Raw genomic sequence first — 13539 nt, forward strand, 5'->3', positions numbered from 1 at the left:
AGAATAGCTGGACTTCAATTAATGCATAAGTGATCTATGTTCTATGCATAATGCCCCACTTGAAAACAGTTCTCCATATGGAGTGCCAGATAAATTGTTCTCTGAAGTTTTTGCATAGCTTTTTCTTTTTGATAAGCAAAACGACCGTATTTTTAAAAAGCCATCATTTTGACTACTCTGCAGGTTATCCACTATAATCGCATCGGACCTGATTCTAGTCCTGCATGAAGGCCAGATTGTGGAACGTGGAAGGTTGGTGAATTTTCCAAGTTGATAACAGTTAGTTTCATAACATTATCAGTATCAGAGAGCAAGTTTGTAAAATGAGCTTTCTTGCTTGACTGAAATCCCTTTGACTTGCTGAAGAAATAAACCATGGACGACATGTTGGGACAGCCAGAGTCAGGGTTCAATGGGCTGAACTAAGTAAAGCATTAGTTGGGAAGGGGTGTGTGTGTGTGTGTGTGTGTGTGCGTGCACATAGCCCTCAGGTGGGGCTGTTCTGAGGCCCAGATCATGTAGGGTGTGGGCTGTTCGGACGCTCAGAGGCCATATCCTGTGTTTGAGAAGGTGAGCAGAAACTCAGACAGCCCTGAGGTAAAGGCTACTGATCGACGGATAACACTGAAGACACTACACACACTCCCTTGCTAATGGCGTTTTCCATTGACTCTAACCCAGTGAGCCCCAGTCAAACTGCTGCACACAGTTTTGTCCCATTCTAGCCTTTGATATATGATTCGTCAGCCACCCCCAAAAACACAGGCATTCTCTTATACACTCACATGTACACTTGCACAGCCTATAGGGATGTAACCTCATACCCTGCACATTCAACCCTGACTGACACTGCGATGTAAACACATACAGGCTTTTAAGCCACAAGGACTGCATATCAGAATACACTGGCACATTCATTCATCTTCTCTCACACATGCACACGTACAGGAAATAAAGAAAAAGGTGAAAGGGTAATGTTTTTAGGAAGGAAGTGTTATGCATGAACAGGAAACTGTCCAAGAAAAGCTATCCTTTAATAATTCCTACCATGAATATTGGAGCTCAATTGTAAGCAGGAAAATCTTTCTGAACCCTTTTTGTTTTATTCTGTTGCACTATTCCATTTCAAGGAAGCAGCTCTTTCCCACCTTCAGCTATCAGACTTCACAGTGCAATCTTCCTCAAGATTAATTACGGTCTCTGTGGATTTGACCTTAGACTCTCTAAACTAACTCTCAGCAGGAACAAATTTTACAGAAACAGCCCAGTGGCCCCAAGAGGCCCATCACCCATTTGCCCTTAAGTGATTTTTGAAAACCAAGAGTGAAGCTTCAGTTCTGACATTCAGACCTGCAGTATGAAGCTCACTGCCTGTTTTTTGGTGTTACAGACATGAGGAGCTGCTGGCCATGCGGGGGCCATACTCAGCCATGTGGCAAAAACAACAGCAGCAGCAGGATCTAGAACCTGGTGCATCCTCACATACAGAAACAAAAGAGCAGCAAGATGGAGAATGACTGAGGTCCAGGTAAAAGTGAAGGATCCAAAGAATGAAATATATCAGGTGTGAAGAAGAAAATGTTCAACAGAACTTCATTAGCATTCACTGCTGGGGACAAGCTGGTATTTTATTTAAAGGATTTAAAGTTTAAATCCTTATAACATGCTGATTAAATGTGTAAGACATTTGCATTAAGTAAAATACAAACTCAGTTGTGTGCTTTAATCTCTGCTTTCTCAGGGAACCATTTTTGTTCATTTTACCAAACTGGTGCCATCTATGGTGTACCTATGAATTGCCTGTGAAGTAGCGCTCATCTATTAACAATTGTTATCTCTGCAAAAATGTCTTGTGAGAGGTGAAGTACCACCTAGATGGGTATTTGTTTGCCTCGTGAACAGTAACAGAAGTATCTGCGCTGTCGCTAGAAAGATTTAAACCCTTTGCAATATTCTGTTTTTCTCCATGAATTTGACTTGAAATGTGATCTGATCTTTATGTATGTCCTATAACTAGATCAACAGAACCCAGTGAAACAAATGCAATCGTCATAGTTATTACACGTACATTTATTGAGCATTATTTATCCATGAACCTTTGCTTTCAGTAACTGGTGTGACCCAGTTTATCAGCAACTCCTACCAAATGTTTCTGGAAACTGGTGAACAATCCTGCACAATGGGTTGGAGGATTTTTGACCTATTCCTCTTGAATAACTGCTTAAACTCAGGGCTTCCTTGCACAAAACTACTCTTTTTAGGTCCTTCCACAACATTTCTATTGAATTAAGGTCTGGACATAGACTTGGCTATTTCAAAAATGTTAAACTTCTTTAACCATTTCTTTGAAGATTTACTTGTATGCTTAGGGTTGTTGTCTTGCTTCATGTCGCACTTACATTTAAGCTTCAGTTGACGGATACCCTGGCGTTCTCTTATTCAACTTGCTGGTAAAATCCAGAATTCAAAAGTCCATCAATAATGGTAATCTGTCCTGGAGCAGCGGCAGCTAAACAGCCAAACGTGATACTGCCACCACCATGCTTTACAGCTGGGATAAGTTATGGTAGAATGCGCTGTCAGGATTTTTGCAAAAAATGATGCTTTTTGTTTAAATGAGAAGAATCTATTTTGGATTCATCTGTTCACAGAAGAACTAGGTTTCTGGCTAATTGACATGGTTTTAGCAGACTTTAGATGGGGTGCAGTTTTCTTTTTGGATAGTAGTGGCATCCTCTTTGCTATGCAATTTATGCTCTTGAAACATTAGAGGGCCTTCTAAACTCACACCTGTTTGCTGTCCCCTTATTGAAACTTCATTACCCCTTTCAATAAACTCATAGTCCTAGAGGTTCACATACTTTTTCAAACAATGTTGCATAATTTTTCTCAATAAATGAATGTAAAGGCGATAATGGTTTGGCCTAATCGTTCAGTTGGGATCTGTTTATCAGGTTTGAAGACTTAGATGAAGATGTGGCCACATTTCAGGTCAAACATTTTCAGAAATACAGAAAATTGTAAAGGGTTAAAAAAAACCTTTCCAGCAGCGCTGTAGTTTGAGATGAATGAAGAAAAGGGACACGGTTAATAAACAACAGAATTTATAAGAAAATCAGTGTTTTACAGACTTTGGTTTACTCCTGTTGTTTCACTGCTGCTAATGTAATACAACTCAATGTATTTTTTATAAGACATTCCATTGAAATAAATACAGATTATGTACAAAAGTTAATTTATTCTGAGTATTTACATAAGCTCGCACAAGCTACGGTTTAACTCAACATCAACTGAGATGAGGACAATTATTATCCTCTTAAGTGACATTAAAATTCATTTATTAAGCACAATATGACTTTTACAGAGTAAACACAGAATTTCTGGTCTATACAAAACATATTTCTTGACTTAGCTGAGTTTTACACTTGGGTTAACTGTGTTTAGCCAACATGCACTGAACATGGTTTAAGGGTCATTTGTACATAGGAAAGATGTATGAAGGTATATGATGTCTGACTTGCTCACAAAACATTTATATTATATACTGTATACACAAATAAGCTTAAACAGAACTATAATGCCAAATCTGCTCTGAGGCCTTCATGGGAAAATGTCCAGTGTTCTTTTTTTTTTTTATTCTTAACTTATATTGACCTTGAATCATTGATGATTTGTACTTAAATTCCAGCAGAGACCTGTGAAACACCTGTATGTTTTTCTCTAGTATATGTTCGGTCACCTTAAGGCCAACGCTGATACAGGTCAGACTGGTGAAAAAACAGTTAACAAGCAATCTTTTGAAAGAGAGATGGTGGCAATGCCTAAGGTCTGCAAGGGAAACATGGATTTGTCCTGAAACAGCAGACTGGCATAGTCACCATGGTTCATCTCCAGGATGTGACGTGTGCACTGACCCATGACAGGACGCCCTGAATGTGGAAAGACGCAAGAGCACAGCTGCCCGCCGGATGAACCCCCACAGTGGGTAGACAAAAATACTGGAGGAACCAAACACTGGGATGCTGTCTCCTGCTGCAGATGGAGGGCTGAGGTTCAGCATGAGGACATTTTCTCTTATGTACCATATGTACTCCTGTTGCCTTCACAACAGCCTGTTTTTGTTCAGTCATCTTACCAGGTTCATGCCTTCTGGATAGACTGGATCCAGCTAATGACATTTTGACCTGAACAACTAATTTATACATACATTTTTTGTCTTGTCTAACAGCATCCTAAGGCAGCTGCCTGAATCTAGTGTTACAACCAAAAGCCGTAGTAAAGAACTAAGATGACCAAAAAGACATCTCTAGCATTCTCTAGCTGAGATTAGATCCTGGTAGTGAAGGTGATGTTGCACTGGAAGAATAAGCATTGACTCTCAGTTCCTCTCGCTGTTGTGAGACTTTCGCCGGCCCTGGTGCCACAGTGCTGTAGGCAGGTTCTGACAGCCCATGTATTCCTTCCTCATCTCAGCCTCTGAAAGAGGTGGTGTGGAGTTACAGGGAGCTCCAGACAGAGTTACGTTGAGCAGGCTTATCCCATCACCCACATGAGGCATTACAGCATTCTGATAATGGACAAAAATCAATATGGGGAACCAAAACCATTAGTGTATTTCATACATGACACCAGTGATTAGAGAAACAGACCGTTTAACTTCAGTTTTTCCTGTACCTTACTGAGGTGGTCGATGAGACAGTGGGATGGGCGCAGTGAAGCCCAGTACTGAGCTGTGTTCACCCAGGGTACGTTGTTGAGCAGCACCACATTAAGATGTTTAAGAGAGCCCTTTAGTCTCTTAGTGAGAACTCCGGTGTAGCTCTGTTCCACAAAGAGCAGCACTCGACTTGCCCTGCAGCCTGCAAGGTCAGCCAGCAGCTCACCTACTGCATAGCGCTCCTTTAGATCTGCCTAGACATACAGGGGGGAAAAAAACTTAACTTGCTTAGACAGTCCTGAACAGGTCTAGACAAAAGAAACACTTGATACGACTAAGTTAACTTTGTCATATTAACATATTAACTAAGTCTCTAGAGAATTTTACTGACATTGAAAATGACCAACAATGTTTCCAAAAGCTGTCAGACCCTTACTCTTTACTTGCCACTAACACTTAAATAAATATAAACACTTAAATTAAATATAATCATGATGCTTAGGGCCAGAAAAGTGTACAAATGATATCAGATGCTAGGTAGCCTGTAGGCAGGGAGTTTGAGGCTGAATTGATCGATTGGAATGAGATTTATCTGTAAAATTTGTAACTATCTGATGCAGGGGCTATACCATTTACCTACCAAATACTCTATATCCTTGTAGATAATCCATCTACATATGTGATGGTGTTGGTATGTAAAGTCTTGAGTAAAGTTAGCTAAAGTAAAGAGCATTCTGTTTTAAAGTGAATTAAAATGCAAAATCAAGACAATGAAAAACTTAGGTGCTTTGACACTTTATACATCGTACTTACTATATGCTAACTTTCTTTTTTAAATTATTATTATTTAACTTGGCATGAAATATACAGGAATTCGACTTGGCTTTAGTGTAAATGCCATTTGTAGAGCTATCTATTCATATGGAGGGCTTTTTAATCTGAAAGAGGCAGTTTTCTTCATGTAGGCAGACGGACAGTCTGGTGGTCCTGAGCCTGTGTGGTCCTGGTTTCTCAAGCTTCCCCCTTTGTCATTCCCATCCCTGTCTAGGGATCAGGTTGTTGCCTTTGTCCCTGGAGAGTCTGTGCCTATTGTTACCGAAGGAAGGGCTTTACCACACAGTCTGGACCCTTCCGTCTGCCCAGCTCAGAGCATATGGCTGGGATTACTGACCACCTTTAGCAGTGGAATGTGGGATTTCACAGAGGTCAAACTCTAATGTACTTTAATAAGGAAATATAATTAAATGGGTCCTTGCTTTATTAAGAGTTTAATAGATGAAAGAGTATTTTTTTTTAGTAATGAGGATTGGCATATCTATTGTGCTTTGAGATCAGAATATAGCTGAATGTTTCAGGCTTAAAGTAACTCTTTTTTCTGACAATCATTCTTATCTTCAAGCTACATGAACTCTGAGGAAGTAAAATATGTGTGTTAAAGAAGTAAAGACCAGCACATCATCTTACAGAAAGTTTGCCCACTGTTTAATTACCCAAAGCTGTAGAACCGAACCTAAATATGAGGGCATGAAGATAAGCTCTCAAACACCAAAGAGAAGAGTACATTTCCTTTTCTAGTCAACAAAGGGAGCAAGGAGATGAGAGGAAACTCAAAAGCAGTATTTATCCCACTTCTGTGACTAAACGCCTTCCTCGTTGTCTCTTTGATTAGGCAACAGACACTTTGAAGTGGTGGGCCGTTCTGCTTTATTAAGGGGCACATTTAATTTATTAACAGGAAGATAAGAGATCACTCATGCATTCCAGTGGTTTGTCTATTGATCTCCTGCTTGTGGAATTTTGTGCTGTAGCACCATGTCACACAACACCAGTTATATGGCCATGTAAAAGAGAAGGCTGGGACATAAAACTTTGTTGAAAAGAAAATGCATTCTCCTGAATTTTAAGGAAACCAACATACTAAGCTTGTGTAATGTTGTGACACGCTTCCAAACTGACCACACATTCCTGCTTAATGTCTCTTTAAAGCTCTTAACGGTTTACTCTTAACATATCTTGCTGATCTCCTGAAACCCGAAATAAGCCCATCCTAGGCACTGTTCTTCAGATCAGCCAGACCCACTGTTAATCCTAACATCCAGCTTATGAGGCTTTGTCAGTTGAGGTTGTCACAGTATGCAGAATTCGATGGTTACATGAAAGCTAGTAATGTTTCCAAAGTCTCACAAACTCACAATGCCGTTGTTGTTGCGGTCCCACAGCAGCATGGTTCCGTCGTTGCGGGTCGGGCTGTTCAGGTACAGGACGAATGTGTCGGCACAGTGCTGCTTGCGACAGATGTAGGAGATGTGGTTCCTGATTAACTCCTTTTCTGTGGCTGGATACATTCCCTCTGCCTCTTTATCTACAATTAATGACGGTGGTAAATTAGACTATAAAAGCATGGCTGAATATTTTGCTGCAGTTCATAAATGCATGATTAAAATGAGTTTCTTCTGATGATGTAGATGTCACCCCTATTTAACCCCTAGTACAATCAGGCTTGGATTTCGTACCTGCTACCTGTCCATTTCCAGCAAAGAATGTTTTAATGTGATCCTTATGAAACCCATTGTCTCTTAGCATCTGGTAGAAGAGCAGCAGATTCTGCTCATGGTGCTGATAGGTGATCTGTTCCTGCCAACCACCTGATCAGAGAAACAGAGTAAAGAGAAGGCACAGCAGCTTTAGAGAGAGTGCTTACCTTTATGAGTCTAGCAGGTACTGTGTAACTGATTACATTCTCCCACAAGACTGATACTGCTGTTTCTAAGCAAGGGTCTCACAAAGCTAATAATCATGAAACAACACAAGATTAACCTGAGAGCAGTACTGCGTGGTCACAGGTCTGGTAGAGGCGACAGGAGTGATGTGTGGCGAGAGGCTGCTGGTGGCATCGACGGGTGTTCTTATTGAGCTCACAGCTAGAAATGGGCACACTTGGACTACTGAGGGGCAAAGGCTGTGGGCATCTCGCAAACTCTGGATGATCTGTTACAGAGTATCACAAAACAAGAGTATTTTTTGTTATACAAGATGATTTAAAAACACCAAGTATACGAATATTCCCTGGAGATTATTGTCTTATATTATAGCACAAGAAGAGCTTAGAGATCTAGTGTTTTGTATTTCCTCTTATGCTTTCTTTGATTACTTTTTCCACACTTATTAATTATTGAAAGTTGAGATGATTTACAGTGTCAAACTCTTAAGAAACGTTTCTGATGTACATTGGCGATTTTTGTATTAGATGGCCTAAACTAGCTAAAATACAAAATTACTTTTCATAGCAGGAAAAAATAATTTCATAACATTTATTTTACGACTTTCTGCTAAACATTGGGAAACCTTATGTACCTTTTATACTTTTTAAGTATAGTGTCAGAAAGACACTTTTAAACTATTAAGTAATAATACATAATGTTGACTTAAAATATAATTTAAGCTTTTTCTTTATCAGTATTATATAATATAGTTTGTTTTAAGCAAACAGAATTTCTTTGGCTGTCATTTTTTGGGGTGATGAAAAATCTGGAACTTATTCAGCATTGATAGTTTTCTGTTCTAGTGCCACGAGAAAAGCATTTTAACCTTTAGGGCAAATTTAAGTTTACTCTAAAATGGCTTGAGTCTTACTACAAACCGAAGCATTTTAGCAAACGACTTGGCCTGTGTGTGGAAACTCAGACATGTCCATTTCGGTCATTTACTCACCCACACAGCGGAGGCGCTGCGTTTGGTTGCTGTCCCTCACTCCGACCACTCGGGGCAGGAAGTGGATCTCACAGAGGCCACTGCTACGCTCTGCATGGCTTGCTCTGGACATTGCACTCTTCCGAATCTGTGTACGGTCTATAGTACGGTCGCTGCGGCTCCTTCTCCGCTTCAGCTGGTTCTGACAGCGAGTCTTCAGAGCCAATGTCATACACTCCTCTCCTGCAAAAATGACAATCATTTTATTCAGCTTACTTCAATTTTATTTGTATAGGTCTAGATGTTGTCACAAAGCAGCATAACAAATCCAGATGTAGATTTCTGTTTAGATTCTAAGTTGGGGGGAAAAACTTCCGAAGAGATCATAGTGATGGAACTTTGAGAGGAACCAGACTCTGAGAGGAAGCAATCATCTGAGTGACATGTGATTGTAAATGAATACTCTTCTATAATTGTGTACTACGAAGTCATTACAGTACTACGTTTGTTGAAAGAATGCTTTATTGTGAAGTGGTTCAAGGATGTGAAATAGTGTGTATGTAAGCTGCAGATGTATTTTAGACCTTTCTGACAGTCTCTGATATATTTTCCTTTTCATCTGATGTCTACAGTTCATTTCAGATAACACTTGATCTTTGCATGTCTAGGTAATAATCTGTTGCTATGCACATAATGCATTCACATGCTATCTTTAAGTCTATTATTCTATCCAAAGTCTATCCGGTTTTCATTTGCACACTATTTTCATACAATCGTTTGAGGAAGTAATTCAGAGCTACCTCCAGATAACACAGACTGGATCTGAGCTAAGCAGTACCATGAAAATAGCTAATAATAAACCCTTATCAATCTACTTAAAGTAATTTCAGATAGCTAGTAACATTTCTAAGGCCACAAACAGATGTTTTTTGTTGACTTACTGATACTTACAGCATCAACACTGTTTCTCTGTCTGTTCTCACTTATTTTCTCTGTTCCCTTCACCGAATGAAATGTGGGAGGATTCTGAATGTTCTCAAAACAATGCTGTCATCTTCCCTCTTCCCAGTGTTTCAGATTACATGGTCAAGATTGGACAAATTCAGTCCCAAAAATGTTTCCAGATTTAAGCTAGAGTAAACGAAACATCAGAAAGTCTTACTTTTCCTGACCCTTTTTTTCCCCCCTTGATCATCTTTGACATGCTTGGTAATTAGAAGTCTCCAGATTGGTTTTATTTCTTGGACATCTTTAAAGCAAACTGGATTCGGTCTGTTATTATAATAATCAAATCCATAAGTAATCAGAAAATATATAGAAAATCTGACACAAATACCAGAGTATGCAAATTCTTGCAACCAGATACTCAAAGCACACTCAGACATTATAATTGACTATCATTTCTTGCAGCTACAAGATTCTTGTCTCAGTCCTGCTCCAGCCAGAGGGCCACAGAGCTAGACGAATACTGTCTATTTACACATACTCCAATGGCAGACACACTCCATGCCTCGGCTGGCCAGCTGTATAAATCAACTCATCCTTTTGATACAGACTGTGAGGATGTAATGAAGCCTGTGGAGTTTTAGCAGAGCTTTTAGCAGATCTGCCCAAATAATACTAAAAACTCCAGTTAGCAAATATCACACAGAAAATAAAATATTACTTGTGGTAAAAGAACAATTAGACCAAAGTTACTATAAACGGTGGACGTTAATATACTAAACAAAGTAAATATCTGGCATGACCTTTGCCTTTAAAAAAAATTATTTTAAGCATTTTGGAGAACCTGCAACAGGTTTGCTGGATGCTTTGACAGACACTACTAGCTTATTTATTTATTTATTTATTTATTTTATTTTATTTTATTTCTATCTATCTATCTATCTATCTATTTATTTTTAATGAAAAATGTTACCTGCTTTATGAAAACATTTTTCAGCTGTTATAGCAATGTTTTGAAATGTAAAATGTTATCTTACTGACCCAACAATGCAGAAATCATTAACTAAATATCTGAGACAACACTTTTACTGAGACTACTACTACTTATTCTATTCAATTCATTGATGATAATATATTTATTAAGGATAATATATTTATGTACAGGTCTAGTCTAGATATGATGATGATGATGATGATGATATATTTTATTATATTATAAGCCTAATAATATTCAGTGATTGCCCGTAAGCAAGTCGGGTGAACCTGCTCTAGTGAGGAAAAGAAATGTTTTCATTAATAAAGATTTTTACAACTTAAAAAGTATCCCCTTACACAGCAAAGATTACTCACCCAGATAAATCCCCTCCATGTGGGCACACTTTTTCTTGGCCACGTTAAAGTCCAAGTAGAAGAGCAGTACAGGATGGCCGAAGCTCTCTCCGGGACTCGGGTCCAGGACGAGCACGGCGTCATGCGCGCTCATGTCGGTGAAGCGCTCCCGCTCCAGCTCCAGCCCGCGCTCTGCCGTGAGAGCGCCCGCGTTGTGATTCGCTTTAAATGCGGGATGCGAGTCGGGCAGGATGGCGAGCACTTTATCAGATCCAGACTCTGAAGTATACACCGCTATTCCGCTAGGATGGAGATGAGCGAGTCTGCGGCACTCGCTCTCCGGTAAAGCCACCCTGCGGCACAGGTGCACCTTCAGGTACTGCAGTCCAGCCTTCACCCAGCGCTCCAGCCGAGCCGCTTTCCCCTGCACTGCGCGGTGATTTCCCAACAGCAGCACCAACAGCAGAACCGAAACGCGCGCAGCCTCCAGGAACTTCATGCTTTCCACCGACCAAGGCAAGGATCACCCCTTCTCGCCTCTCCGTTGTTTAGATTAAAATGTGTGTAAACTCTTTAAAGTTGCTTTCGGGTCTCCAAAATAAGTGCACGATCAAGTGGGAAAGATAAAACTCTCCTTCATGAAGAGGGACATCCAAGTGGATTGGAGCAGCGACGGCAGCAGCATCCAGACTGAAAGTAAATGCAAGAGTAACTCCATCCCACAGGCGAGGACATGCCGGTATCACAGGAGGAGGAGGAGGGGTGAAGAGGGGACCAGGGCCATGCCATCATTTCCAATGGCTAGCAGTTTTCACCCGCAGTTCACATTAAAAGTGCTCAGCTTTGTGGAGTTCATTAATGGGATTAATGAATACAGAGATAAAGGGTGTATCTTCATATAAATGGATGTTGAAATTCAGTATATTGCGAATCAAAATCTAAACCATTTTTTTTTTTTTGCCTGTTATCCAACAGAAAATATCAGCCCGACATTGTTTTCAGACATTTTACAGTGTGTGCTGTTTCAGAGAAATATGAAGGGTCAAGAATCCTTTTTACAAACTGGATCCAGAAGGAGGCGCAATAACAACATTAATGGGTCAATAATTCTCATTGAACTATTAAAATGGCATATTTGTGGTGATAATAGTAAAACTATACCTATGTTGATTTTTTTTTTTTTTAAAAAGTTAGACCTTTAATTTACACTTAGTAAAGTGTCTCACTGGGTGCAATTTGTTCCATGAGTGAAACATTTATTTATTCCAGATGATATAACAATCAGCCATAGCATTAAAACCACTGAAAGATGAATAACATTGATTATCTCATTATGATGTCACTTGTCAAGGCATGGGATGTATTAGGCAATAACTGGACAGTCAGATCTTGAAGTTTTTGTGTTGGAAATAGGAAAAATTGGCAAGTGTAAGGATCTGAGCGATTTTGACAAGGGTCAAATTGTGATGGCTAGATGACTGGGTCAGAGCATCTCCAAAACCCCAGATCTTGTGGGATGTTCAATCATTTATAGCTGACCCAGTAAAATGAAACAACGTTCCTCCAGAATAATGGTGCTACATAAAAACACAGAGCTAAGGACTAAAATGTAATTGTCCTAGCCACATAAAGTGCAGCCTAGTGCAAACAGTGCAAGACAAAAGACAGTGCAGATAGACAATGCGATACACTACAGGACGGATACATAAAATAGAGCTGACCAGTGTGCAAATAAGAGGATTTGTAAACAATAAGAGGATTTTTGCAAATGCATACAATAGCAGCGGTTGGTGGCAGCATATAAACACAACAGTGCTGTAAACATACTGTAGATGTACATTAAATGAGTGTGTGTGTGAGTGTGTATGTGTGTCTTTTTAGTTCAGTTTTAGTGTCTTTTTAGTTCTGTCTGGTTATAGGTTCATGGTATGCAGTAGTTTGTACCTACCAGAAGTGGTCCAAGGAAAGACATTGTTGAACCAGAGTCAGGGTCATGGGCACCCAAGGCTCAGTGATGCATGTGGGCTAGCCTGTCTGGTCCGATTTATGTTATTGCTAATTGGTGTATAGGTCTAGTTTAAATGCCTAGTGCCTTAAAACATTATCGGTTTGTAACAGTCAGACATAAAGAGCATTTTTTATATTAGTTCATAGCTGTTTTATTTCTACCATTTTTCCAAGTGTGTAATAAACAGCTTTATTTTTAATTAACCCATGTCTAATGTCAATGCATTTGCTTGAATTGCATGTACCCCAGTGTGTGCATATTTAATACAATGTGCTGGTGAGATTAGTGTGAGGTGGAGTGCTTTAGTTTTAAACAATTCTGGATGCCTTTGTTATTGTCACACACATTACAGCACAGTGGAATTCTTTTCTTCACATATCCCAGCTTTGGAGGTTGGGGTCGGAGCACAGCACAGTTTGAATGTGCATCACAATAAACACTATGTATGTTATGTTTAACATTTATGACACAGTCTCCAGCATTATCACTTTGTAACAGTCAGAGGTAAAGGGCATTTCTTTCTCACATCACAGTTTTAAATGGGTTATAATTCCATTTAATTGTTTTTAAGACAAGTCAAGAGACAAACTTGTATAAAAGGGCTGAAACTCGGCTCCTTCTATAAATAATGAAGGAATTGTGCAATCTTCTAAGAGAAAGCATCCCCATGTCAACAAATATACATTTGTCTTTCTGTTGTTAAATAAAAGCATTTTATTAACGAGTTTATTATTAGCTTAACAAGCCCCTGTGAATGAGCTGTTACTATAGAAATGATAAGATATTAGAAGGAAAGCATTAGTATTAAGCTTTTGGGTAATCAGATTTCAGATTTCATGCTCCCAACTTTGTGAGGAACAGTTTGCGGATGACCCCCTTCCTGTTCCAACATGACTGCACACCAGTGCAC

General features: G+C 39.5%; 2 protein-coding genes across 3 annotated transcripts in view; one reads left to right on the top strand and one right to left on the bottom strand.

The window, feature by feature from the left end:
* abcb6b (ATP-binding cassette, sub-family B (MDR/TAP), member 6b) overlaps positions 1 to 3202 on the top strand; it is a 30450-nt gene extending 27248 nt beyond the window's left edge. Inside the window, exons 17-18 of one of the 2 annotated variants that reach the window (XM_058393197.1) lie at positions 184 to 252; positions 1391 to 3198. In XM_058393197.1, coding sequence (XP_058249180.1) covers positions 184 to 252; positions 1391 to 1517 — 196 coding nt within the window. In that variant the 3' untranslated portion in view covers positions 1518 to 3198. Of the gene's footprint in view, positions 1 to 183; positions 253 to 1390 lie in introns of both variants that reach the window. The other variant, XM_058393198.1, reaches the window with a different exon arrangement.
* A 464-nt stretch (positions 3203 to 3666) lies between these two features.
* si:ch211-67e16.11 (uncharacterized) lies at positions 3667 to 11337 on the bottom strand. The gene is made up of 7 exons (XM_058393201.1): positions 10643 to 11337; positions 8369 to 8590; positions 7475 to 7645; positions 7171 to 7302; positions 6850 to 7019; positions 4675 to 4911; positions 3667 to 4567 (listed from the first exon to the last, which is right to left on the bottom strand). The coding sequence occupies exons 1-7, from the start codon at positions 11118 to 11120 to the stop codon at positions 4379 to 4381; spliced, it is 1599 nt and encodes a 532-aa protein (XP_058249184.1). The 5' UTR covers positions 11121 to 11337; the 3' UTR covers positions 3667 to 4378.
* Between the last annotated feature and the right edge of the window lie 2202 nt (positions 11338 to 13539).

Source organism: Hemibagrus wyckioides, linkage group LG06 (assembly GCF_019097595.1).
Source record: "Hemibagrus wyckioides isolate EC202008001 linkage group LG06, SWU_Hwy_1.0, whole genome shotgun sequence".
Classification (NCBI taxonomy): Eukaryota; Metazoa; Chordata; class Actinopteri; order Siluriformes; family Bagridae; genus Hemibagrus; species Hemibagrus wyckioides.

What these genes read in the sequence shown, in the direction of transcription:
- si:ch211-67e16.11 (XM_058393201.1), bottom strand. Translation starts at nt 11,120, where the DNA reads ATGAAGTTCCTGGAGGCTGCGCGCGTTTCGGTTCTGCTGTTGGTGCTG. An exon ending in CATGGAGGGGATTTATCTGG is followed by an intron (nt 8,591 to 10,642) that starts GTGAGTAATCTT and finishes TCATTTTTGCAG; the next exon opens with GAGAGGAGTGTATGACATTG. An exon ending in TGGAAATGGACAGGTAGCAG is followed by an intron (nt 7,020 to 7,170) that starts GTACGAAATCCA and finishes CATTAATTGTAG; the next exon opens with ATAAAGAGGCAGAGGGAATG.